Here is a 25,666-nt window from a genome sequence, read left to right as displayed (position 1 = left end):
GCCATTCAGATTTCAACCAATTGCTCCAAGCTATTTTAGACCTTTTGTAATTGGAAAATTTAGCAAAGTTCAGTTTTAGTTGGAGACTTCTCAAAACTTGTGTAATTTAATCTGAAATTATACTGATTCTCGTCATTTTAGGTCTAGATTTTAATTGAGAAAAGGCTAGCCATTATGGTAAAGGAAGATACAGTTAAAATGCTTAATTTAGGAAAACAACAAAGCTGTGTTATAAATGCTGTTCCCTTAAGGATCAAACAAAAGCTACTATTGTTTGCCAGGAATTAGCTTTCAGGTTGTGACTAGAATTCCGGTTTAGAGGAGGGGTGGAAGGGAGGTTTTGTACAATGGCAAATTAAATATTTAGGTTGGACTGAGCTCCTTTGGAGGAGTTCTAAGTACATCAATAAATGTGGGAAGAGCACTTTGCCTGAGGTATTTCTTTCACTGCCTGGGGCACATTTTCTTTATCTGTATGTTGAACAATTCTTTCCTTTGTAACAGGCTAACAAATGTTGCTGTTGCTAGAAATATTGATTTTTTACCTTGATGTTGTCTTCTCTGTTTTCTAGGAGACAGAGTCAGGGCATGGGATTATGGAAGAACCTGAACTGACTCTGATAAGCTCAAATGACATCAGTGTTGCAGAATCAGACTCGGAACACATTAGCCAAGAGAAAAAAAGAAAAAATAAGTTTGATAGCCTGGCATATGCTGGCCAGTCTGAACTTAAAAGTTGTTCTGAGGTAAATCTTGATGATCTCTCATCATTTTGAGCCTGGTACTGCTGATTTTTTGCTTTAGTAAGAATAAGAAGAAACTTGGTAATTTTAAAGCATGTAATACAATATTGTAGATCACTAGCATGTTTTGGGTTCTCCAGATTTGCAAATATTTGAGCCATTTGGTGGTAATGCCATGTCTGGTAGGTTGGGCTGATGCAGAGAACTGAAATCCATCCTGCTTCCTTCACTCTGTCCTTTGCCTTACCCCAGCAGCTTAGTTGAGATGGAGTACTCCAAAGTTCACACTGTCAGAAGAACAGAAATGTCCTGCTGTTGTTAGTAAGGCAGAGCAATAACTCATTCCTGGAAGACTCAATGGGAAAGGCAAAAATCCTATTACCTTACTAGAGAGAGGGCATCCAGGTATTGGATAGAGGCACACTTCAGAGCCATCTGCAGTTCTCAGAATAGACAGAAGAGGGTGGGCTCATTGCATTACTGCACTAGTCATTTATTATAGTATCCTTTTGTGTCTATTTTGCTCAAATTAAACTAATGAGGTCCCCAACCCCCCTAAGGTACTGAATGACTAAGTCAGTGGGTGTGAGTATGCTATTTAAGTTCTGACTGCAGGCTTTCTTATTCTAATGTAGGAAACTTGCCCCAGGGTATTTTGTAGTAGACTTTTAATGAGACTTCTGGAACTGAAATTCAGACAGTGTTTAGGGGTCTCTCTCTGTCCAATCCTCCCTTTTCCTTCTCAGTGGATAAACTATAGCTTATCCTTAGCATTGCATGACTCAAGCTAGAGTAGCAACTGTTCCATCCTAAGGATATTTCAACAGCTCTGGAAAGGTCCATGAGGATGCTAATGATAAAACTTTAAAATCAGGTTGTGAATCATTATTTCCTCATCTGAGGACTGCCAGTTTTCCAGGCATTTCCTTGGTTGGATTCTCTTTGACCTAGATCATTCTGTCCCTATTCAGATGCTCATATGTTGTCCACAAACTCCCTGACCAGTTCCAAACTCTACAGATAATGCCAGTTAGGATTAAACCATTCTGACAGTGGATGATCACAGGGTAGTTTATTCAAAGAAGATACATTTTCTCAAGACTATGTGGATGACTGTAATATAGTTGATGCCAGCCAATGTTATGAAGGAACATGCTAACATAGCTGTTATCTTGGGAAGATGCTCACATACATTCAAATGAATAATTCAATTGGAAGAGGGCATAGAGACACTGAAGAGCTCCAAGGGCATGAAGGTGGCTTTTAAGAAGCAATTAGACCGTGGAGGAAATTGAGAATAGACAGTTGGAGGCTGTTGTAAACATTGGGGCAGCATTGGGGAATAACATTTATCTGAGAATAGGAGAAGGAGACAGAACTGTGTGAGAGTGGATGTGGGAGCTAGAGATGGAACAGGAAGAAAAGCAATCAGATGTAAGTGGGGGCAAAACTGGGTCCTGAAGCAAAAATGAGAAGTTTGAACTTGATGGGGAAAAGGGGCTTTATGGGTAAGGATCTGATTTTTTGTTTTGTTTTAAGAGAAATTTTTATAAAATGGCTTTTAGTGCCAGGAGTCTGGATTCCCTGCTGCTGTGTGCTAACTACATTTTTCTTGCATCTGTGCTAATGAAGAAAGAGCTCATTCCGTTGGCTCCTTAATTGTTTGTTCCTTGACAACAATGGAGATGGATTAATATTACTTCACTAAAATGTGTAGCCTGTTCTAAGTACATTATACCAATCGATTCTTCTGTCTTGCAGCAGGGGAGAGAATTTTTACCTTTAGACCCAGAAGCAGATTACTCTGTTTTCACGCTTCCTGACTACTCTGCAATAGCTCAGAGTCCTAATGAGGATCAGTCTCCGTTACATCAATCTGCAGGTACTCGTGTGTAACTTCAGTGTACTCATTAGAACTGAAACAGAGAATCTCCAAAATATTAAAACACTGGTAAAATACAGCTCCACTTACGCTAGACTTATAATTATATAAGTATATGCCACCATTCATTACAGCATTATACTAGATATGGTCCAGGTCCAATGTATGCCACTGTACCATGGAAACAGCTTTTTTTTGCCTGTTCCTATTGAAAAGTCTGTTTCAGCATTGCCTGTCTTGAAGACTTACTCCAACCAGAAGCTTATTAACTCCTCTCATTACACATTCTATCCTTTTCACTAATTAGAAAATAGTCTTTGGCTCCATCATAATGTACCACCAGCTTTGCTGAGTCATTGCGTAATATGTAATGTTCTCCATCTTTCCTAATTTCTTGTTGATCTCCTGCCCCTTAGTACACCTCTACCCCGATATAATGCAGTCCGATATAACACGAATTCGGATATAACGCGGTAAAGCAGCGCTCCGGGGGACGGGGCTGTTTTACCTCGTTATATCCAAATTCATGTTACCGCAAGCAGTTCCTCTGTGCCTGCCCATTACTTGCTGCGGCCTTCCCCAGGACAGGACCGCCCTGCTCCAGCTCACCTCCGCTCCGCTTCTCCTCCCTCCCAGGCTTGCTGCGCCAATCAGCTGTTTGGCGCAGCAACCCTGAACAAGCTAGATCTGCTCGGTGGTTTGAGAATGTCTGTCTGTTTGGCGCAGCAAGCCTGGGAGGGAGGAGAAGCGGAGCTGTGGTGTGCTCATGGGAGGAGGCGGAGTGGAGGTGAGCTGAGGTAGGGGGGCCCCGGGGAGGGCCGCAGCAAGTAACGGGGGGCGCAGAGGAACTGCTCCAGCTCATCTTCACCTCCTCCCCTGAACGTGCCGCTGCTCCGCTTCTCTCTCTCTCTCTCTCTTCCCCTCCCCCCCCCCCTCCAGGCTTGCCGGGCCAACAGCTGACTGGTGCAGCAAGCCTGGAAGGGGGAGGGGGGGAGAGAAGCGGAGTGGCGGCACACTCAGGGGAGGCGGAGGCAGGACGGAGGTGAGCTGGGGCGTGGAGCGGTTCCTCTCCCTACCCTGATGTAACGCGGTCTCACCTATAACACGGTGAGATTTTTTGGCTCCCGAGGACCGCGTTATATCGGGGTAGAGGTGTATTAATTTGTAAGATCCTCAGACCAAAGTTCTGAGGATCGGCATGGAGGAGTGCCTAGTACACTTTGGAGCATTCTTAAAATAAGAAGTACTCCTCTGACAAGCTAGATCTGATCGGTGGTTTGAGAATGTCTGTCTGTAATTTGGACCCTATTGTTTACAGTATGTTTTATGGTATTAAGATTTAGTAACATGTATAGCAAATACAAAATGCTATATACGTGCACTCTAGCTTTAAAATAACTGTAGGAAGCATAAATCTGAATTGCTGTTTAGTAAATTTCCTAATTCTCTTCAAATCAAACCCTGGTACAATCCATGAAAACAGTAAAGCTCAGTTTTAGGACCATTATTTAAATTCATAGGTTACTACGCTGATTATCCTATCAGTGATAAAATCAAAAGTACTGAGACCTTCCTTCTTTCTTCACAGTCATGTTGCTAGAGTTCACTTCCACACCAGGTAGTTTACAAGAATCATTTTTAAGGAGAAAGAAAAACTTCATCCAGAAGTCCTCTAAAAGAGTGGAGGAAATAAAAAACAGAGAGAGAAGTTCTGAAAAGCCTCAAGCTAAGCTGTTTCAAAGAGACAAGACTGAAAGATTTAACATGCCAAAGGAGGATTCTCCTACTTCTGGTAAATTTCATTTGGAAATAGGGATTAGGCATATGGGATTCTTCTAGTAATTATTCTATAAAGCAGGATAGATTCTGCTACTTTTGGATCTTTGCTCTTGCAGATCAGAATATTCTGTAACAGGGGTTCTCAAACTCTTTCACTGCCTGGATCGCATCTTCAGAAAGAGCGGTTCAGAGATACCTCACCCTCTTTCATAATCCTAGGATCACCTCTTCATCTGCTTAGTTATATAAAATCCCTGGAAAAACAGTAATTGCTTACATAAAAAAGCAGTATTGAGAATGTAACATATTTTTAGCTTCTTTTAATGGGAATTAAAAGCTGGAAATAAAGAGCATAACTAGCACCATTATAACAGGCTAGCTCTCTGGCCCACTATAGACAATAATCTAAAAACTGAGATCGCCTTACAACTTGCTGGTGTTTCTCTGTATGAGATAAGATCGTTACTATTGTCCTTGGCTGAGATTTGGAGATTTACTCTCAAAAGAAAAAATTCTGCTCCATGGAGTCCATTCTACCAGCCTGTTTCTTTTCAGATGTGTTTTCTCCAAAATAGGAAACTTGATTGTTTTTTGTTTCAGACCTTACTGCCTTTTGAGGCGTGTTCAGCTGCTGTCTGTAAAAGGTGTAAACTTGTCCTGGTAAAGATTATATAGTGGATACTTCTCCAGTTCACTTTGTTGTCACTGATCTGTATGAGCCCACTTTTGGATTGGCCTCAGTTGCATTTCTTTTTTAAAACATATTTTGTTTAAAACAAAGGTGCAGTTGTCAGTCAGTTGAAGAAAGTGGGGGAAGTGAAAGTGTGCTCTCCAGAGGACAAAAGGTCTGCAGATGTTCAAATGCAGCAGCGCACTTTAAGGTATTGTGTGAATATAGTTGGGAGAAATTAGACTAATTAAACTACTTTTGTTTCTGAAATAATACGTGTTGCAGTAATAGAGTCTTAATTTTAGCAATGGTTTCTGATCTCCCATTTATTTCAGCCCCTTAGACTTAAATTAGAGGAGTACTTGTGGAGACTAATATTTTGTGCTTTTTGTTGGAAGTGCAAGGTAGGAAACGGGTAGGGAAGCAATTTTTCTCCAGGTCAGATTGGCAGAGACCCTGTTTTTTTTTTTTTTTTTTTGGGGGGGGGGGGGGGGTCTTGCCTTACTCTGCAGTGTGGGGCATGGGTCACCTGCTGGTTTGAACTAGAGTAAATGGTGGCTTCTCTGTAACTTGAAGTGTTTACATCAAGATTTGAGGACTTCAGTAACTCAGCCAGGGGATATGGGCCTATTACAGGAGTGGGTGGGTGAGGTTCTGTGGCCTGCGATGGTGCAGTAGGTCTGACTAGATGATCGTGCTGGTCTCTTCTGGCCTTAAAATGTGAGTCTGAATCCACCCAATTCAGGCTTAATCATTTTCACCTTTATTTATAAAACTTCAGACATAGATGGATAGATAAGATGAAATAGAGGCCCAAGTTACTGAATTCTGGCCTATCAGGAAGTTCTCCTGTATTTTGTGATCATCGCCACCTCTGATCCCTGGTCTGGTCCGTCAGACTTATTTCTCCAGTTTGGTTCTACTAACCTTCACTTGCATATGTAATGTGAACAAGTATAAGAATCTATTAATTTAATTTTTATCCCATCAGCATTAAGCATTGTTTTATGTAACCCCTACAGTACACATGTGCAAGCTTCAATTTACACAACTTTTGCTGCTTATACAGTTTTCATGTCATCTTGTCCTTATTTTTCCCCACTAAAAGACACTTTTAGGATTACAGGGTTGTATATTTATTACACGGATTAACTTTTCCTTTTATCAAAAATCTAATGGAACACGTTCTATGAACAAAACATCACCTTTGTCCAGCCAGCAGTAGCATTATTTAAGCAGATCTATGTAAGGGGGGAATTGGCAAAACAACACTCATGCCAGGCAAAGCTAGGCTGAGACCTTGGCCTAAGTCTTGCTGCATCTAAACTCATTCGCTATCCATAATTATAAATTATGATATAAAGAGTTTTTTCACTCTTTAGTGAAAAGACTTTTGACATACAGAGTTCCAAGCAAACAGTTTTTTCCCTTTTGGTGACCTCAGTTTGAGGAGTTATAGCTGAAATAATTACTCATGCCAGTGTGTTTACTATTTAAATCGAACTTCACGATTTTAGATCAGTAAAACGTTGGGAAAATTGCCAATCACATTCTGTCAAATGTCAAGGTGATAATATATAGTAAAACAAATATAAACCTCAAAACTCTGGGTAATAAACTTACTGGATATAAATACTAATAAGGATTTTTGGCATACTAGAGAAATAAACCAAAGTGGCATTTTTAATCGTTTCCAGTTTATTAACCCTGTATACGTAATACAAACACTTTAATTTTAAGTTGAGTCCCCATTAAGAAGTATACACGTTTTTACTGTTTGGCAGACTTTATAATCAACTAACCGAAGTGAAAATCAGAAAGGAAGAGAAATCAAGACAAGAAACCTATGCTAAAAACAGAGAAAAGGCTAAAGAGTTTCAAAAGGTAACTGCATGTGGTACAGTATCTTAAACCCCTTGGCCTAGCATTTCTCTATTTTAATGCCTGTTGTTCTGCGCAGTTCTAATTCCATTTACCTGTCGGTGCAGTCCCTTTTTAATGAGACTGCTACCTACGTATTAAAAACTGGAGCTCATCTGAAGCAAATGGGGGTGAGCCATTCTTGCAGTAATGATGAAATTCTACCACCCTATCTCATGGTGACGAATTACAGCCACGTGACGTGTTTATGGGCTTTCAGCTACTAACTTGTAAATTATTTGACATACTAAAATTTTGCATTTTTCAGTGAAGACCAGGTTGAAAAATAGCAACAGAGAGCTATGGTCTCTAAGGTGTATCATTAAATTATGAACACTGGCCTGGGGCAAAATCAGTACTTGGTCCTGCTAGTGAAGGCAGGGGGTTGGACTTGATGACCTCTTGGGGTCCCTTCCATGTCTCATCAGAAACAAAACTATCTAAACTTTTCCCTACAAATTAAATCTGATTTAGCATCATTATCTGATCCTGATTTTCCCCCTCATATAACTGTTGGAAAGAGTGCATAGATAAAAACATCCAAAATTAGGAGTCAGTGTTTGAAATCTTGATGCCTCTGTAGTCCAAGTGTTCCTCTTCTAGTTACTAAGAGGTTACACTAGTTGTTTTTGAAATGGAACTGCTCACTTGATTTAAACCAAACCCTAAGATCAGGATTTAAACTTCTGGCTGCTGTTTGCACACTATTCCATTCATTGCAACAAATTTAGGGTTAGCCTGAGAAAATCCCTTCAGAGTGATGTAGTTAGAACATCCACTGCATGACTTTCTGGAATAGGAGGAAATGTAATAGTTACTGTGCTTGTTCTGTTATTTACATAGGGTTGCCTTGTGCCAAATACACTGATGTATTTGAACACACTGCATACCATTTTTTTGGAATATATCATTGTCTGCATAATCCAAGCTGCTGTTGTGGCAAGTATTCAAATAGTACATTGAAGCTTAGCTAATGCCCTTCCTATAGAGCATTTAACTATTTATAACACTGCCAGCCTGTTATTTAAGAACTTCAAATCTAAATCAATCTGCTGGATATTCAAACATCTATTTTTACTTACAGAAAACATTGGAAAAACTACGAGCCAAAAAGACATATTGAACACTACATCCTTTAAGAGACTTCTGCCAATACGAAGTGCTTGACTCCTTTCTCAGTTCAATCCAAGGAATGTATGAGAAGGCCAAAGTCACATTAAGCAATATCATTATGTAACTCTGAAGTACTGAGCTTTGATCTAGGTCAAAAAATCATAATTTAAATAATGTAGCAACTTAATTTATTCCCAAGATTTGAATGATAACCACCACCAAAGCTTGCCTAATTACAGATTTGGTCTGCCAGTTTATGCTCCATTTCTGCTTGTATTATGATTCAGATTATTGTACAAAGGCTTTTTTACATTGAGGATGGTCTGCATTTAAAAGTGAAGGGTCAGCTGAATCTTTTTAATAAAGTTTTGTAATGAAACCTGGGCTTTATGTGCAAGTGTCAATGTATTGGAAAATCAAAGGATAAGAGGTAAAATATTCAAATTTGCCTAATTCCTATTGATTTAAAATGATGCAAACATCCTTTCAATGATTTTTTTTTTTTTTTTTTTTTGAAGGTGCAAATGGTGGTTAGGCCTATTACTATTACTTTCAAAGAGAATTAAACCCCTGCCATTTTTATCTTTGAAAATTTCATCCTATGCTCTGTAGTGCCTGTTGATTTTTTTTGAAAATTATACCCAATGTATTTTACTGAAACTCTTGAGTCCCTCTAAGATACAGATGGTAAACTACCCTGGAAAGGCTTTAGGGAGTCGTACTTAACAACATGAGGTCTTTGAATGATTAAACAAAAGTAGTGAGGTGATTTTACCCTCTGTATACTACATTGGTGAGATGGATATTGGAGTACTGTATCTAGTTCTAGTGTCAACATTTACAAATGTTAAAAATAGGGAAGCTGAAGAACATGCCTCAGGCTGTCTCTGTGCTACACTAAGTAGCATTAGTAGAACTTGAATTAGCAGCTGCTGGGTTTAACCTGGAGTTACAAATGTGTAGATCAGGGGTCTCAAAGTCCTGGCCTGTGGGCCAGCTGGGGCCATAGAACCTCCCCACTGCAGCCTATGGAGGAGACATGTAGACATGCTGCTGACAATGTCTGCTGCAGGTGCTATGCCTGCAGCTCCCATTGGCTGGAGGAGAGGGACAGAGATACCATCATTAGTTGCTGGGCAGAGTCTTTTCCCCACAATTAATATAAACAAATCAAAATACTGAACACAGCTATCTAATGCACACACCGCTCTATCACTGAGGCCAAACAACAAACTGACAGAACTGAAGCATTGCCACGTGTTGGGCAAACACTAAAAACACTTTGGCAGGTGAAAAGTTGTATAACAATTTTATTAAGAAATTTGAAATAAAAAATACAATATAAATGGTTTTTTTCTGAACACCATCTTCAGTGACATTATTGGCCTGCTGGGAGGATTTGAGTTTGAGACCCCTGATGTAGATGCTCAAGCAAACTACCATCTTGATCTATTGAAGTCAGGACAGTGCTTTTCAGGAAGATATGCTTCAGCCAAACAAGCTATTGGCTCAGTATAGGCATAAGTGAGTGAAAACCAATATCTTCTATTAGACCAGTTGGAGTAGATGACCCACTTGGATGTTCTTGGTTTTAAACAGATAACATTTTGAAGGTAATGCATTTAAGAAAAGGTAAGTAGTACTTGATATTAGGTGAAGTTTATGGGCAAGGGAATATCAGCTATGCTTAAGTATATTAGAGCTGAATTTAGACACCACTTCAAATAGTTATGAACCAACATGGAAAACTTAAATTGTTTTTGAGCAGGGGAAAAAGATATTCACATTGGATATCAGTGGTTCTCAAACTTGTACTGGTGCCCCCCTTCCCATAGCAAGCCTCTGAGTGTGACCCCCCTTATAAAAACCACATTTTTATATAACACCATTATAAATGCTGGAGGAAAAGCAGGGTTTGGGGTGGAGGTTGACTGCTCCTGACCCCTTCATGTTATTATTACCCTGAGGGGTGAGAACCCCTGGATTATATGATAGTTCCAGAAGGGTGACTTAGACAAGGCCAGCTCTAGGTTTTTTGCCACCCCAAGCAAAAAAAATTTTTGCTGCCCCCACCCCAGCCCTGGGCTCCCCCACCTGCACTCTCCTCCTGCCCCAGCCCTGGGTCACTGGTAACTTGCTCTCAGGGTGGGTCATTCAGCAGGAATTTTGGATGTGCAGAGAACACAGACAGGATTGGTTCCCATATGGTTACAGAACTGCAGTAAAGTGGAACAATTTTCAGCTTGTGTGACTGGAGGATATCTGGATGCATATAAGACTGTCTTCCATAAATGAGGAGCCTTTATTATTTTTGTTCCACTCTCTTTCTATGGGGAATTTGCTAATGCAATATCACAGTCTTCCTTTTAAACAAATAAAACAAAACAAGGCAATGGCTATTGAAAATAGCCATTCCAGTCCTAAAAACCACTGGGAAGCATTTCTTGCTCAATTTTATCCTACTTTTTCCTATAGCAAGTTAGTGGATCCATATATTTGATTTGGGAGAAATGAAGTAACAGCTGCCCAAATTGAGCTTGAGCACTCCTGAATTTTGAGGTGTTCAAATCTGGAAGGCAGATGCTAGATTCCCTTTCTGAATATTGCTAAATCTGGAAAGGAAAGTCAATTTCTGCTTCCATGGCTCAGAAGTCAAAATCCTCCTACATGCCTGGTACTGTATCTAAAGCTGCCCAGGTCCAGTAGAGCCTCCCCTCCCTTACTTTTCATTTTAAGTTCTAAGGGGATCCACATACCTCCCTTGCTAGGCTTCAGATAGAGAGGGGTACTGTCTATTTAGTCCACCCATTCTTTCTTTGGGGGCTGCAAGGTGAGGTCACACAAGTATCCCTAATCCAGTCTGGGGATGTCATCTGAAGGGGATATCTGGGCCAAAGCCTTCTACTCCATGGGCATACTTGTTCCCCGTTCACAGTGCCACCCTGTTCTAGCAGTGAGCTCTCCATTCACAGCAAGCTGCAGCATGAGGTTTCAGCTACCATACTCCCTCCCTTTCCTGTTGATAGTGGCCAAGGGAATGCTGGGAAATTTAGTTCTTTCCCTGCTCCAGGGCTGGCTCTATAGGCAGGGAGCTAACCAAGGAACTACAGCTCCCAGGGCCCCCTGTTGGTTCTCAGCTCCCACACTGGATCCCTGCTTTGCTGGTGCCTAGAGCTGCCCCTGGACTTGGAACACAAGTGTTCCTCACTGGTTTTCTCCAATCAAAGGGGAAACATGATAGTGCAGCCTCCATTTTCTAGCTACTAAACATCCCCTTTGACAAGCTGCAGTGTGGGGTTCAAAACAAGGTATAGAGTAAAAAAACTAAACTTTTTATGGAGAATGTAGCTGGTCTAGTTCAAACTATAATCCACACCACTCTTCCCCCAGCTAAGCAAGTTGATGCTTGACAGAATTCCACCCTTGCCAGCCACTACTACCTACAGACTCAAAAATCAACTTTAGTTCCCTGAGTCAATACTAGACCAGTAGTAAAAGGAGGTAGCAAGTAAGCCAAGTACTTCATCACTTTAGAGATGTTTCTCATTTCAGTGCATACAGCTGATTATAAAAAACTAGCCTTTGTACATAGTATGGGATTTATTGAATGACTGTCAAAGTTCTCAAATAACTTCAGAAGGTATTTTCCAGGGCTCCTAGTATACAATTGAGTCAATCATGAAGCCAATGTAGCAGTTCACCCTGAAGTTTCCTGTTGATTAGAAGTTGACTCATTCCATTAAATCCTCCAAAACAGATTTTTAAAAATACATGTGAATCAAGTTTAGGTTAAAGGATTCAATAATCAAGTTTACTACAGAAGCATCCAGTGAAGCAGTGCAAACTCAAGACACTAAATTGTCCACAGCTTGGTAGGTGTCTCACTGGCCTAAAAAAAATTAAGCATATATTCAGGTAACATTGCTGAGCTTCTGGTGATTAAAATCAGTGTACACAATTAGTCATGTCCACTATTGATATTTAACCATGCAAGAAAACATTATGGTAACATGGCCATACCACTTCCTAAAATAAAGCATTATACTGTTTATATTAGTCTGGGAGCATGCATAATTCCATGAGCTAGTTAATGATAAAGAGATAAGGGAGGCATTTGATTCCCAAGTCTTACAGAATCATAATTTAAATGCTGTCACCCTCTACAGTGTTGCAGCAGAGACTCACTGCCCTTCCAGCGCCACTGGTTGGTGGAAATATTCATACGTCATCAGAAACTGGACAAGTTGGGTATCATTTGAAAGCCCTTTCTCCCACTAACAATGGTGTCAAACATGAAAAATGAAGAGAAACATTTTCTTGAATACATAAAATCCAATTTTTAAAAATAGTTTCACAGGCACGTGAAACATGCAGCCCTTACAAAGTTAAATCATGGCCCCTGACTGACAGTACTGTGTTATCAGTTAATGCTCAGATTGTTTTTTAAGGGTTACAGATACTATAAGTATTGCATTGGCAAAGAAACAGTCCAATGGTACTGAGTACCAGCTTTGTTTATGCCAGTGTTGTAATGAAGTACTGGTTAAGACATCAGCTTTCAACCAGAAATTACTGGAATGCATCAGCAAATGGTAAGCACATAACATACATTGTTATGTACATTGCATAAGTAATTTTTATTAAGTCCTTGTGTTTAACAAGGGCCTCCCTAGTGGTATTCAAAAATTCAGCTACTAGTTGGTACTGTCTCCCCACTGATACCTAAAAATGATCAAAACAAATAAAAACCAATACTTTGTGGCAGTTCACTGATGTAAGAAGTGCACCCATAAACTGAATTTAAGGTTGGAGAGGAAATTGATCAGGAAAAAGTTGAAGATTCTGGGTCAAGTGCCAGGTGTGGCCAATGCTCACCGTATACTAGGTCCCATGGCACACGTGTCAAGAACACCAGCTTCTTCTGTTATAAACCAGAACCCTGCTATTTAACAAGGTTAATTCTGATACTGCAGCTTTACATAGCTGACCTTTCCTTGCTATTATATTTGAGGACATGGTTCTGGAGTTTCCCCTCTTGACCTCACCCCCTTATCTTCTCCCTTCTTGACAAAAGGATGGCTCAATCTGCATCCTGGATACAGCTCCCTCAACAAAAACAAAAAGTCACACTACAGCTCCTATGTTGGAGGTAGGGTTAGTCAAGTTACAAGATGGTATGCTCTATCCCTTCCCCAGCCTATGGATGCTACCTCCATAGTGCTACACATTTGAGGTTCCCACAATCAGTGACTAGTGGATTAAAAATGAACATTCCCTGGGTTTGGTTCAAACTTCACCCTCATCTGCAAGTCTGCTTTTGCTTCATTAAAAGTATAGGGTTTTGTTACCTAGAGCTGGCTTTTGGTTGATCAGCCATTTATGAACAGATTGCTGTTGGAAGTGAAGTATGTGAAGGTAAGGTAATACAAGTAAACTTCCAAGGTTTTTTGGTTCCATACACCACCTTTTTTGGGGGTCTAGCGTTAGTCCTCAACTAGCAAGAGGAAATCTCCCAAAGACAAAAGGGCTTAGAAATTGTTACAATTGTTATTTGTTTTAAATGCCAATACTTAGGGCCAGACCGACTGAAGTGACACAAAGTATGGGACTCCGCATCAAGCCGCTTTCCATCATACATTAAATATTTGTTTAAACCATTTCTTCCAGTTCTGAGGTCAGAAGCTTGGTTGAAGAACTTAAAAATGTAACCTAAATTCTGAAGCCAGCGTAAATTTTCCCATGAATTGGCACAGTGACATTGGACCTGTAATTTGGAGTGTTTAATGACATCCCTTTTTCTTACACTTGATCAACAGCCTAGCTGCACTATGTCTATCTCCTCAGAAATAGGCCACATAGCACACTAAGTGCTCATGGCATCCTGCAGAGGATTTCAATATTAGGTCATCGCGTTAAGAGCTGCTGGTTTCAGCCATGCAAACCCTCTTTGAAATGACCTTTAGTAAGTGGCTGCTGTTGCTTATCAGAATTGCTAGCAGACATCCTTACCTTTGCAATACAGCTAGAAAGGTCTTTTCCATATCCATGTTTGTTCCTGGTCTTCATTTGGGATTTGCGGTCAGTGATTTGTCAGCAATAGACACTAAAGGGTTAAAGTGAGAGTCAGATTTGGTTAGTATCAAGCAATAAATTACCAAGGTGAGAGTTGCCTGAAGACAAGCCAGGAAAAGCACTCTATTCAGAGGCAGTTTAGCTAATGTTGTCAGTTTTCTTTAGTTACATTTAAATGTAGGAGTCCTGTGATAAATTGCTCTTCAGTGAACCATCTGAGGCGCTTCAAACAAAATCAAAACAGATCTTTATTACAAATATTCCACACAGTCAGGGATTTTTGCCTATAATCCTAATAAAGAATGTACAAAGTGCTAATTCTTCCATAGTTACTATTTTTAAACATTTTTAGACAGCTTTAGCTGAAATCTGGCTATACTGAACAGAACAAACTTATGTAAAAAGGTTCTCTGAGGATTTAAGCAAAAACAGACATGGTGACATGAAAGAGAGCTCTCTTTGATCCCTTACATTACTTGTTTCCAACAGATTTAGTGCTACTAAAGTAGCAATGCCAAAATCTGATGGAGTTACTTTATGGTCATGTCCACAGCACACCAGAAATGGTATTTCCTAGTATCCTTGGTAATGACCATTGATTGGGGTTTTAAGTAATACTTGAACACTAAAACCTTTAGTGGAAAAGGCCAGAGTTGTTATATGATGCAGATGGCAACTTAAAGCTCTAAAAATTAAGCTGAACCAAGCTGTGTATCAAAACAGTTATCCCAAAGCATTACAAGTGCTTACACCTCATAGTAGACATCAGTTCTAGCTTCACACAGCCTGGAACTTCAGGTTACTTTTTACCTTCAAAACTGTTTGAGGCACTAAATCAACACCCACACAAGGTACATATGTAAGAATTATCCTAATTTCAGATATGGGTCACAATTCAAAATTAAGTGATTATTTTGCCCGAGTCAAAAATGTTATCACAATTCAAAATGAGGATTGCCTTAGTCTTTGAGGTTTAGACCACACTTCAGCAGTGTTTCTACTTTATTCTAGCACTGTCTGCTGCAGTTTCAGCATATCAGATGTTCTCAAAATCTTAATTGTATTTTGAATTATTTCATACTGCAATTATATACTGTGACAGGTTCAGTCACAGAGACCCCCTTGGGACTGTCACCGGATGTGCTGAGATTACCTCTGAGCCCATTTTCCCTGCCAGCTTGGGGCTCCAGAAACTGGTCTTGAGCCAGATACGCTAACCTGCTGCAACACAGACCCAGGTTCTGAACCACACCCCCAGAGCTGCAGACTTAACTGAAAACCGCTCAGCAAGTACTCTTGTCTCCAGCACCCAGCTCCCAATGGGATCCAAACCCCAAATAAATCCATTTTACTCAGTATAAAGCTTATACAGGGTAAACGCAAATTGTCTGCCCTCTATAACACTGATAGAGAAATATGCACAGCTGTTTGCTCCCCCAGGTCTTACTTACTCTGGGTTAAATAAACATCTTACTTTTTATACTTAAACTCACTTTTAAGTGGTTCCAAGTAATAACAAAGAACTAAGTAAGTTACCAAGCAAAATAAAGCAAAAAACATGCAAGTCTAAGCCTAATACATTAAGAAACTGAATACAGGTAAATCTCACCCTTAGAGATGTTCCAATAAGCTTTTCACAGACTAGAATCCTTTCTAGTCTGGGCCCAATCCTTTCCCCAGTACAGTCTTTATTAGTTCCAGCTTAGGTGGTACCTCTGGGCCCCCACCCCTCCTTGTAAATGGAAAAGTACCAGATTTAAGATGGGTTCCAGTTCAGGTGACATGATCATGTCGCTGTAAGACAGGGGTCTCAAACATGCGGCCCACAGGGTTTTCTGTGGCCTGCGAGCTCCTCGTGCCCCCCCCCCCCCAGCGTTTACCTAGAGCGCCTCCAGCCCGACATGCACCCGGGGAAGGGCAGGCAGGGAAGCAGCCGGAACATGGGGAATGGGGGGGGAACAGGGCTCTGTGTGTTGCTCTTGCTTCAGGCAGTGCCCCCAGCAGCTCCCATTGGCTGCAGTTCCCCGTTCCCGGCCAATGGGAGCTGCTGGGGGTGATGCTTGAAGCAACAGCAACACACAGACCCCTGTGCCCCTCCTCCCCCAGGTTCCGGCCACTTCCTGGAGTGGTGCGGGGACAGGCAGGCAGGTGGCCGGCCCTGCCCCTGGTGTGTGTCAGGCCGGAGCCCGCCCCCCAAGGCCCCCCCTGCAGCCCAACCCCCTGCTGTACCCTACACCCCAACTCCCTGCCCTGAGCCCCCACCACACCCCACACCCCTCCTGCCCTCTCTGGGGGCAGGAAGGGGGCAGAGTTGGGGTGGGGATTTCAGGGAAGGGGTTGGAATGGCAGCAGGGGCTCATGGAAGGGGTGGAGTGGGGGCGGGACCAAGGGTGGCAGGGGGAGGTGTCAGTAATGCAGCCCTCAGCCAATGTACTAGTCCTCATGTGGCCCTCGTGGTCATTTGAGTTTGAGACTCCTGCTGTAAGACCCTCATTCTTCTGACAATGACACAGGAAGGCTTGCAGGTAAACAAACCATTTATAACCAATTGTCCTGGTCAACGGGAGCCCTCAAGATTCTAATCCACCATTAATGGCCCACACTTTGCATAATTACAATAGGACCTCAGAGTTATGCTTCATATTTCTAGTTTTAGATACAAGAATGATACATACAGACAAATAGGATGAACACACTCAGTAGATTATAAGCTTTGTAATGATACTTTACAAGAGACTTTTTGCATAAAGCATATTCCAGTTACATTATATTTACACTCAAGCATATTTCCATAAATCATTATGTAGTACAATGTCACATACCTTCCAAATTGAAAGATGAATAAATGTTTCAGCTGTTGTAAGTATATTACCTGTCAAACAAGTTGGTGTCATGATACGGTCTTCCAAACAATTCTTTCATCATAATGAAATCTGGTCTGTCTAGTAGTGTAGTGAAGTCCCTCTAAAAAGAATAAAGCAGTGAGTGCAACTCTGATAGTCTTCTACAGCTGGTCAATGGCGGACATACTATATGGATAAATTAAAAGCAGATAAACTTCAGTCTTTATGGATTGAACATGTGTCAACAGAAATACCAGGTTTAACAAGCACACGGCAGCATGAAAACCAACGATGCCAAATGCTGAATTACTGTAGCACTGGTTTTTGAGCATCCCATCAGAAGAACACTGTTGGATGCAGATACCTTGCAGTGCACAGTTAAAAAAAAGTGTTTGTAACAGCTTCCACCATCCTGAAGTATCAGCCCATTTTAAAGTTACATTTCTGTAAGTGTTGAATTAGAAGTTAAATGATCTAACAGTAGTAAACTCAGAGCAAAATTCCATTTTGCAAGCTGTGAAGTAACCAGAAGCATAAGAGGAGTCCTTATTTAATGAAGCTAGTAAAACTCAGTTTCTAGGATTATAAGAGATTTGTACTCCAGTTAATGCATTTTTTAAAATGGAACATTTAGCTAGTTTTAGACAAGACACTAATCTGCAGTGATTCTGTGGCAAGATCCCTGGATTCTTCAACACTCCAGCACAGTGAATTGGAATTTCTGCAGCAATTTCATTTTTTATTTAATGAAAATACATCTGTTATCTGACACAGATTTTATGCTGCCTCTACCCTGTTTTCAATGTGTTGTACATTTTTGTTCTGAGTGCTTACAGCACTTCAGAAGATGGAGTTTGGCAACTGGAGAAGGGACAGGTGACTTTTGGCACAGCCATGGAGAGTTCAGTTTGGTATACACAAATTCTGCTAAAGTTTACTAAATCCATTAATGTTGCTTTACTTTCATTTGGATTTCAGCATTAGCAGCCCAGCAAAATGAGTGAGATTCACACCTCAAAGCTATTGTTTCAAATTGTCGACTGACTTAATATATTTGTTTATACACGGTCTCGTCTTGACAACCATGAAGGTTAGAAACAATCTGTTAAAAAGAAAACGTAGTTTCTCCAGCAAAGGCTGGGTGAAGGATTTATTTCACAATTTCTGAAGCTGCAGAAACAGAACACGAGATCCTAGTTTTAGTTTGTCACCCTTCAGCTTAAACAATGTGATGCGACAAGTTAATTACAATGAGAAGTCAAAGCACAGTGCAAGTCACTCACTAAATCTTACCCAGCAATTTGCCCATTTCCTTTTGTGACAAGATTTTCAGTCCATGTTGAGTGTTAACTAAGCTAGTGCCTACAGGACAGAAAATATATTGCTCAGTGTCCATGCAGAAAGAGTTAAATAGTTACACACAATTAAAATCTGTCTTGCAGTTTTATCCCACAGAGCTAACAAATAGTTCAATGGGTAAAGCGAAACCACAAGTTTGCTCTATGAGGTATTTCCAACGACATGAACCTACAGGAGAGGCTCCATCGGGATAGACCTCAACAGTTATGTGGTACTGTAATACGAAATACAGGGGTGAGATCTTACAGCTTCTGTAATTACCAATATAGGACTTTGTCAGCATCAACTAGCCTAAACAATAACTTCAACAGGAACACCTACTGAAGAGGTAAAGGCCTGCTTTTTCCATGATTTATAATGGATTTCCGATCTTGTCCTGCCATTTGATATAAAGTCTTCATCGGACGATGACTACGAGAATCAACAGGGTCAATCTGGTGTTCAGCTTTCCTCAATCCATTTCACTGCCAGAGTTGATATAACTGTGGCTGTATAAATCAGAAGCTTTGTAGAAAACCGGATATCACAGCATCCCCACAGGCTGCTGAAGGGCCCAAAAACTGCAGCAGCACTAGCTTCTGCTATACACGTGTCCACAGCTTTTGAGGATCCTTCAGTACAGTCTATGATGCTGCCCAAATATTTAACAGCTGCCATCTGCTCTATGTCCCATCCAGACAGGTTAATACTGAACTGGTTATAATCTAGAACTGGAGACTGCTTGATGGTAATGGCCAGTGATTTAGTTTTAGCCAGATTATTAATCTGGACAGGGAAACTGACTATACACAAACTACTATCAATTGCACAAAGTGACTGAAAAAGGCAAAAAAAATTCCCTCCTATTTCTTCAGTTAGCCATCTCAGGTTTTATTTGTAACAATAGCAATTAAGTTTTCAGGGGGAAGTGTAGTTCTGTATGTTAATATTTAGGTGGATATTTTTGTATACGTCTGTTGGAGCTGCCAGTGAAGTTAAAAAGTCCTTCACTTATGTGCAGAGATAACTGATAAAACTAAGTGTTCATTCTATATTTACAATTAAATTATTATTTACCAAGACTGAAATGCTTCTCAAATTGAATACATTTGATAGAAGATAAGTTCTTACTTAAAACCAAAAGCCACCAGACACTGAATTTTTAATAAAAAGGGCAAGGGGTAGAATTTCCTACCTCGTGAACAGGCATCTCCTAATTTCTGGTTGACAAAGCTTCTTTGTAATCACTTCACTTGGCTTGCTTTTTAAACGTGCTCCACCTGAAAGAGGTCAGTTTACAGCAACACAAAAACACCAACACATAAGCAGCACCAATTTTTAACAATGGGGTTGTACCACCATACAATTCCTGAAGCACCTGTGTTCTTCCTGAAAAAAATCACCCATGCAACTACTGGCCACAACCCTACTTTTGGAGAGCTAAACACTAGAACCCAGAAGGTAAAGTTTTAAAAAACAAAACAAAAAAACACTTGCTCTATACACAGAGCAGTGGCAATAGACAAACATGGTAGTCCTGATTCTAACATTTTCCCTTTAGTCTGACACTAAGGTAAGCTTAAACCATTAAATGGCAAGTGTGTACCTGAACTAGAGCACGATAGACAAAAGCCACATAACCCAAGTGTTCAGAAAGGCTGTCATCATTCACTCTCTTCAGAGCAGTTGAACATTTTGCCAATCATCATAACATTTCCTCACAACATCCTCTATATTCTGGAGCAGAATAAATGTTTACCATTTATGAAACATCTCCACCTATTTCTTCCAGTATAAAAACAGATGCCAGTTAAATGAAAATAAAGCTCTAATTCTTCCTGTACCAAAAAAAATCTGATGGCAAGTTTAATAGGACTGAGTTTTATATGGCTCTTCAAAACAGCAAACTACAGGAATACAGGTCTGTACATAATCCTCACTATGAAGCCTTTTGCTTTCCAACAAACAGCGCAGATTCTACTCTGATGCTGCACACCCTGGTATAATCCAATCCTATAGCATGCAAATCAATTTTGAGTTAATGAGGCATGCAACGCCCTTTAACCAGGAAGTTTATAGCCCTTTTAGGATACCACGACAAAGTCCTGTGGCACCTTATAGGCTAACAGACGTATTGGAGCATAAGCTTTTGTGGGTGAATACCCACTTCGTCAGACGCATGCATATTCACCCACAAAAGCTTATGCTCCAATACATCTGTTAATCTATGAGGTGCCACAGGACTGTCGCTTTTTACAGATCCAGACTAACACGGCTACTCGGATACTTAGGATACCACAAAATTCATTCAAGGAGTCACACCAGAATTTCTTACCAAGACACTAGAAGAAAATACGATTGGTGACCAAGTGTTCCACAGTTATTTGGACTGCCTGAAAACAAAGGGAGAGGATTCAGTTTGTTATACTCAATGCCAGTTAAGTGGCCTCTACAGTTTAAATTTACCTTTTCCCTGGAATTGTTATAGAAGTAGTTTTATTACTCAATTTGTATTAGGCAGGATGTGGTTCACAATTTTCCATTTTCATTACTTCCAAACTACAGTTCAAATGCTGACAAGTATTTAAAGAGACAACATGGGTGAGGTAATCTTTTATTGGTTCAACTTCTGTTGGAAAAGACAAGCTTTTCAGCTTACATGGAGCTCTCTTGTTCAGGTCTTGTGTAAACTCAAAAGCTTGTCTTTCACCAACAGCCAAGTTGGTCCCATAAAAGATATTACCTCACCCACCCTGTCCTCCTAGTATCCTGGAACAAAACTGGCTACAGTAACCCTAAAAAATACATTGTTATCAAGTCTTTTGAAGGTATGGGATCCCCCCTGCCGTTCACTATAGAACCAAACCTTGCTAACATAAACCTCTTTAAATCCTCCAACAGGACTCCACAAATACAGATAAATGGCCCTAAGTATGAAAAGCCCAATTTCCAAGAAAGTGATATGAAGAAACAAGTGGTCTTGTAATCCCCATCTTCAATTTCTTTGACAAAATACATGCTGCACCATATGTATCTAGATATTAACCTGCACTAGGATGTAAATAACATTTAAAAACCAATAACCATGTAACAGATTAAAATTCTATTGGTTACCCAGTTAAATGTTTAATCAGGGAACTAAGGGTGCGGGGAACAGCAGCTGGGATCCTGGGTGGAGTTTAATAGTTATTGGTTAACTGGGTTTTACATCCCTAACCTGCACCTAACTGGATTTCTTATAGAAAGTATATGGTTAAACCACATCTAAATCACAGATCTTGTTTTGCTGCCCAGGGCAGGGGTTCTCAACCTTTTTCTTGGCCCCCTCAACATGCTATAAAACCTCCAGGACGCACCACGACTCCACTCCCAGTTTCAACCAAATGGGGGTTGAAGGGCTCGTGCTTCAGCCACGGGGCCCTGCAGCCCGCTGAAACTGGGGGTCATGGCCCCCTGGTTGAGAACTGCTCGCCTAGCAGACAAAAACCCAAGTGTCAGAATAAACTGAAGCAGGTGATATTTTATGATAATCTCAATAGAGTGGACCACTTTTCAGAACCTATGTTTGAATTTACCCTTCTATCTGGACAAAAAGTTCAAAATAATTTTAAGACAAGTTTGTTACAGGTCTCATTGTCACCACTGTAATTCATTTTACAGTGATGGAAGCACAACCTGTTACTTCTGTAGCCACGTTGCTCAATTCAGACACACACAGTTAATTGTGCCTATTCTTGGTGTGTAACGAGGCAGTTTCACCCAACTATCAAATTCTTCATCTTTTTAAAGATAGTCAACTATATTACAAAAAAAACCCACCCAAACTATTCACCTAAATTAGTAGTCTGTACACTACTGGCTTTCTTCCCCTATTAGATTTAGCTTTAAAAGGCTCTGTCTGCACAAGAAAGATGTGTAACCTTGGCACCTCTGCAGAAAGTTCACCACCTTTGAATTTGTTTGAGCTGGTCATACTGTACACTAGGAGGCAGCTAGTTCAAATGTGTCTACACAGATGCTAAAGGAAGGTTTTCAATAAAAACTTTAAAAACCAACATCTTTTTTACCCAAGTAGACAGGGCCAAATTACTGCAGGCCAGAAGTAAAAAGATTAAGATGAACTGCAAGTACCTTGACAAAAATTGAAGTAACGTAATGTGTTCAATGATCCAGATAGAGGAAAAGGGACATTTTAAAAGCTTCAAAATTAGTTGTCAACCTCAGAGCCTGCAGCTTGCTCAAATTGGCTCGGGTCTGCGAGAAGTCATTCTAGGGCACTGGATACCAGGATCTTCAGTGGAACCAGCACCCAAGTTTGCAGAAATGCATAGCATACGGAAAGATGTAGGAAAAGGTCATTAGATGACACCTACTTAAGTGAAACTTGTGGGAGGGCTTCCAACTCTTCTCATATAGTGGCTTTATAGTTAAAAAAAAAAAAAGATAGTGTCCCTTTTCAAAATAAGGGTTTACTTCTGCTTTAAACAAAAAAATGCAGCTTTAAGTCCAGTTTAAGGCTTGAGCATGACCTTCAACTGACCTATCCCTACCTTGACACTAGCTATTTTTTCTTAGTTTCCTTCACGATTACAAATATGTACATTTCTTCTGTACATACCATCTTGGTATGAAGATGATCTTCCTGACAGTGACTGCAGTCAGGTCGTGTGTCTCTACAGTCAGAATGCCATAGGAAATGCTTTAAAAAAAAGCAAAGATATTCTGATGCAAAATTCATAGTAGAAAAATGTAAGTGATTTATAAAATACTGTATTGGCACTTCCACAATATTTTAATGGCAACATTATTTCACCAGCTTCTGAATAAAACAGCCTACAATTTAATTAAACCTACATGTTCCAACAGATATACCAGGTTTAACAAGCATAACAGCATGAAAACCAACGATGCCAGATGCTGGATTACTGTGGCACTGTTTTTTGAACACCCCATCAGGAGAATACTGCTGGATGCAGATACCAAAACAGTGCAACAGTTCACTTGGTAACTACTTTCTCCAAAAAGCCATGCATTCAAAATTTTAATTTCCCTAAAGAATATTAGTGTACTCGAATGCGGTAATTTAATATGAATGCATCACAGCTTACCCTTTTCACCAACCAGCTACGTATTTCCATCTTGATTTCAATGTATTTTGGAAATTCCAGAAACTAAAATGGAAAAAAACAAAAACAAAAAACTTTTCTAGAAGTTACCATTGTTCTGTTCAGCACAGCTTACATTAGTCAAGCATGAATTTGTTTATTTTTGAAATCAACACAATATTCAATATTGACTCACCTAATGTAAGAGTTTATATATTTTGCCATTGTTTCTCATACTGGTAGATTAACAAATGCTAGTCACTTGTTTAAAACTGCATTTGAGGGGCACCTAGAAATAGATTGGCTGGCCAACCTACTCAGAACTGATGTTTTATTCAATTCCCCTTGAAATGGTAGATACTATGCCTTTTCTAGCAGGAAAAAAGTTCCCACGGTCCAGCTGCTAAAGGAAACAGACTGACATAAGAGACAGGCCAACAGGCAAGACTATGGAATTATCAATCCAACAAGTTGGCTGGCTGTAGACATTTATGGTATTTGAGCAACTACATGTCTCCTCAGACTTTACAGTAGGATGGCCTAAAACAAAGTCAGTGTAACTGGGACTAAGTGCAAACACTGAATATTTATATTATCCATTTTAGAGACTGAACTTGATGCAAGCAGAGATTGGAGTTCTCCAGTGTTCATAGAAATTCTGTTCTACTGGAAGCACATTCAAAGATTGTCCCTTCTGAAAAGTAACACAGCTCATATATTGATGAGTTGTGGGTTGCAAGAGAAGGGTTTATTCTTAGCACTTACTCCAAGATTTTGTCCACAGCAAAAAAACAAAACCTGGAGATGTGCTGGGAAAACAAACTTTTTAAACACCGTCCATGAGACTTCTCACTTTAATTGAAAGTAGAATATTTATGCACTGTTCAAATGCAGCTGGTTCTAATAAGTAGTTGGTTATATATTTGGCAGTATTTACTTCAGCTACAAACCTGCATTTCCAATGTAATAGCAAGAGACTACATTAGCACAGAGTTAGGGTTGCTTGGTGGTAAGTCATCCCCGTGCAGAACAGTGAGTTGAGCAAAAAGCTCAAAACTTCTGAAAACCAAGAAATGCAGCTATAGTTGCCCATGCAATAATTCAACAACTGGGGGGTTGTCAGAATAGGTGTTTTAATGAGGCATATTGGGGCATTGCTGAAAGAGGGCAGTGTTAAGGATGCATGAACACACCTTAACTGTGCATTTCCTGGTTTTCAGAAGTTTGAGTGTTAATCAGCTCAACATTCTGCAGGGGACAACATACCACCACTCTGTTAACAGTTTTGGTATTGAATTTCTTACATTATTTTTTTTTAAGACAGGAAAATGTGATTTGGGAGTAGTTGTGGAACATGACATGCACTGTTAGGGGATGCAGAGGGTTGGGGTGCCATGCCTCCCCCACCTGAGCTGCCACCCCCCCTCCATTTATCCCCCTCACCTCACTGCTGCCCCAAACCCCTCTTCCTCCCCCTGCTTTATAACCCTCCCAGGAAGCATTCACTTTTCTAGCCCCCTTTACCCACAAATATTTTGATTATAAAAACAAAACTGTCACCTCTGACTTACAAATTGTGGCAAACTTAAGACAAAAGAAGTTTTGAAGTGAGTGGCTGAAGTGGGGACTTGTGATGAACTTATCCTATTTACTGAAGGTAAGCTCACAGCAATCAAAAGTAAGTATCAGGGGGCAGCCGTGTTAGTCTGTATACACAAAAACAACAAGGAGTCCGGTGGCACCTTAAAGACTAAGAGATTTATTTGGGCATAAGCTTTATGCCCAAAGCAATCAAAAGGTTTATGGATTCTTCCAGTCTGCCCCTCTCAGTTTAACAGTACACAAACTGAAGGAATTCATATTCTTAAATACTGTTCTCAATTTGGGTTCCCCAAGATTTAGTGGGTGCAATATATTATCTTGGGTAAAACTCAGATTGAGAATATTTTGACCCACATCACATCTATAGTTTACTCTATCTATAGGCAAAAGCCCTCCTACATATTTCTCTAAGGGGCTATTTTTTCCTTAGGGTTTCTCTCCAGAACCCCTGGCTCAAATGCCTGCAAATTCAGGTCACTAACCCTACTCTGCATCCTCCTGAAGCACACCAGCTTTAAGAGAAATCCAACTAAGCATGTCAAATTTAGGTCATTAGAACAAATGTCATGACTAACTTTACAGTGGCACTGCCCCACTAC

At 40.3% G+C, this 25,666-nt stretch overlaps 1 protein-coding gene, 1 long non-coding RNA gene and 8 other non-coding genes across 10 annotated transcripts in view; 1 reads left to right on the top strand and 9 right to left on the bottom strand.

Moving 5' to 3' along the window:
* CEP295 (centrosomal protein 295) overlaps positions 1–8,140 on the top strand; it is a 47,279-nt gene extending 39,139 nt beyond the window's left edge. The window contains exons 24-29 of the mRNA XM_065407725.1: positions 573–746; positions 2,505–2,625; positions 4,214–4,417; positions 5,186–5,285; positions 6,859–6,958; positions 8,079–8,140. Coding sequence (XP_065263797.1) covers positions 573–746; positions 2,505–2,625; positions 4,214–4,417; positions 5,186–5,285; positions 6,859–6,958; positions 8,079–8,117 — 738 coding nt within the window. The 3' untranslated portion in view covers positions 8,118–8,140. The remainder of the gene's footprint in view (positions 1–572; positions 747–2,504; positions 2,626–4,213; positions 4,418–5,185; positions 5,286–6,858; positions 6,959–8,078) is intronic.
* A 3,574-nt stretch (positions 8,141–11,714) lies between these two features.
* LOC135895661 (uncharacterized) lies at positions 11,715–18,399 on the bottom strand. Its single transcript, XR_010562474.1, has 4 exons — positions 18,316–18,399; positions 17,052–17,143; positions 14,117–14,210; positions 11,715–11,996 (listed from the first exon to the last, which is right to left on the bottom strand). It is a non-coding gene; the product is annotated as an uncharacterized LOC135895661 (long non-coding RNA).
* On the bottom strand, positions 13,936–14,066 carry LOC135873169 (small nucleolar RNA SNORA25). The gene has a single exon (XR_010561105.1). It is a non-coding gene; the product is annotated as a small nucleolar RNA SNORA25 (small nucleolar RNA).
* Positions 14,654–14,774, bottom strand: LOC135873171 (small nucleolar RNA SNORA32). The gene has a single exon (XR_010561107.1). It is a non-coding gene; the product is annotated as a small nucleolar RNA SNORA32 (small nucleolar RNA).
* Positions 17,257–17,397, bottom strand: LOC135873167 (small nucleolar RNA SNORA8). Its single transcript, XR_010561103.1, has one exon. It is a non-coding gene; the product is annotated as a small nucleolar RNA SNORA8 (small nucleolar RNA).
* A 52-nt stretch (positions 18,400–18,451) lies between the features above and the next one.
* Positions 18,452–18,583, bottom strand: LOC135873175 (small nucleolar RNA SNORA18). Its single transcript, XR_010561110.1, has one exon. It is a non-coding gene; the product is annotated as a small nucleolar RNA SNORA18 (small nucleolar RNA).
* A 1,420-nt stretch (positions 18,584–20,003) lies between these two features.
* On the bottom strand, positions 20,004–20,076 carry LOC135873165 (small nucleolar RNA Z40). The gene has a single exon (XR_010561101.1). It is a non-coding gene; the product is annotated as a small nucleolar RNA Z40 (small nucleolar RNA).
* A 1,900-nt stretch (positions 20,077–21,976) lies between these two features.
* On the bottom strand, positions 21,977–22,112 carry LOC135873170 (small nucleolar RNA SNORA1). Its single transcript, XR_010561106.1, has one exon. It is a non-coding gene; the product is annotated as a small nucleolar RNA SNORA1 (small nucleolar RNA).
* A 1,100-nt stretch (positions 22,113–23,212) lies between these two features.
* Positions 23,213–23,352, bottom strand: LOC135873168 (small nucleolar RNA SNORA8). Its single transcript, XR_010561104.1, has one exon. It is a non-coding gene; the product is annotated as a small nucleolar RNA SNORA8 (small nucleolar RNA).
* Positions 23,353–24,149: 797 nt separating this feature from the next.
* LOC135873178 (small nucleolar RNA SNORA40) lies at positions 24,150–24,276 on the bottom strand. Its single transcript, XR_010561113.1, has one exon. It is a non-coding gene; the product is annotated as a small nucleolar RNA SNORA40 (small nucleolar RNA).
* Between the last annotated feature and the right edge of the window lie 1,390 nt (positions 24,277–25,666).

Source organism: Emys orbicularis, chromosome 1 (genome assembly GCF_028017835.1).
Source record: "Emys orbicularis isolate rEmyOrb1 chromosome 1, rEmyOrb1.hap1, whole genome shotgun sequence".
NCBI lineage: Eukaryota > Metazoa > Chordata > Testudines > Emydidae > Emys > Emys orbicularis.
The sequence above is the reverse complement of the archived record's forward strand: the minus strand, read 5'-3'. Positions and strand labels throughout refer to the sequence as shown.